Source organism: Octopus bimaculoides, chromosome 26 (assembly GCF_001194135.2).
Source record: "Octopus bimaculoides isolate UCB-OBI-ISO-001 chromosome 26, ASM119413v2, whole genome shotgun sequence".
In the NCBI taxonomy this organism is placed as follows: Eukaryota; Metazoa; Mollusca; class Cephalopoda; order Octopoda; family Octopodidae; genus Octopus; species Octopus bimaculoides.
The window spans coordinates 16,638,128-16,638,954 of NC_069006.1; the positions used below are offsets into that span (position 1 = coordinate 16,638,128).

Sequence of the window (827 nt, forward strand, 5' to 3'; positions counted from 1 at the left end):
AGAGAGAGAGAGAGAGAGAGAGAGAGAGAGAGAGAGAGAGAGAGAGAAAGAGAGAGAGAGGAAGAGAGTACTAACCTGTCTTTCATCCATGCCATCTGTTTTGAGGCCAAGAGGCATGAGAACCTCAAAACGGTGTTTAAATTCGCTGAACTGCAGGAAATCAGGGAAACCTGAAACAGATGGTAGAGAAACAGTTGATTAAGGAGTATCAGTGAAGGAGTATAGAAGAAGAGGAGGGAGTAGTCAGTAGACGTAGTGCTGTCGGTGGTGTGTACATATGGTGGTGGAAGGTTGTTGACAAGGTGATGAGTGAGGTGGGGATGGGACATAGTGTGTAATGGGAGATAGGTAGTAATGATATAGAAAGCAATACTGGAAAGGTTTTGGTAGTTTGTTTATATGCATAGTTTGTTGGTTGTCGGGGTGGAGGACTGAGTTCATATCCTGTAGCGCTTGACTGAGCCTTCAGGTAGCAACATAAACTACCAGGGAAATACTGGGGTCAATTTAATAAAGTAACTCTCCTCCAGAATTTAAGTCCTTCTGTCTGACTGAGGTTATAAGAAAAACTGGAGAAATAAGAGATGGGGGATACTTGATAAGAGAGAGACAAAGTGAGAGAGAAATTACAATGAACTGATTGTATACGGTGCTAAGATGCAATATGATTTGCTGAGAAAGGTTAAAGGGGGGGGGGCAGAAGCAGCAATATGTTGAATAAAAAAAGACAAACAATGATAACCAATGATAGGCGCAGGAGTGGCTGTGTGGTAAGTAGCTTGCTTACCAACCACATGGTTCTGGGTTCAGTCCCACTGCGTGGCACC

The 827-nt window shown here is 43.4% G+C and overlaps 1 protein-coding gene across 4 annotated transcripts in view; it reads right to left on the reverse strand.

Moving 5' to 3' along the window:
- Window positions 1-827, reverse strand: part of LOC106883030 (unconventional myosin-XVIIIa) — a 237,634-nt gene that overhangs the window by 70,335 nt on the left and 166,472 nt on the right. For all 4 annotated transcript variants that reach the window (XM_052976955.1, XM_014933888.2, XM_052976956.1 and 1 more), the window contains one exon: window positions 76-170. In XM_052976955.1, coding sequence (XP_052832915.1) covers window positions 76-170 — 95 coding nt within the window. The remainder of the gene's footprint in view (window positions 1-75; window positions 171-827) is intronic.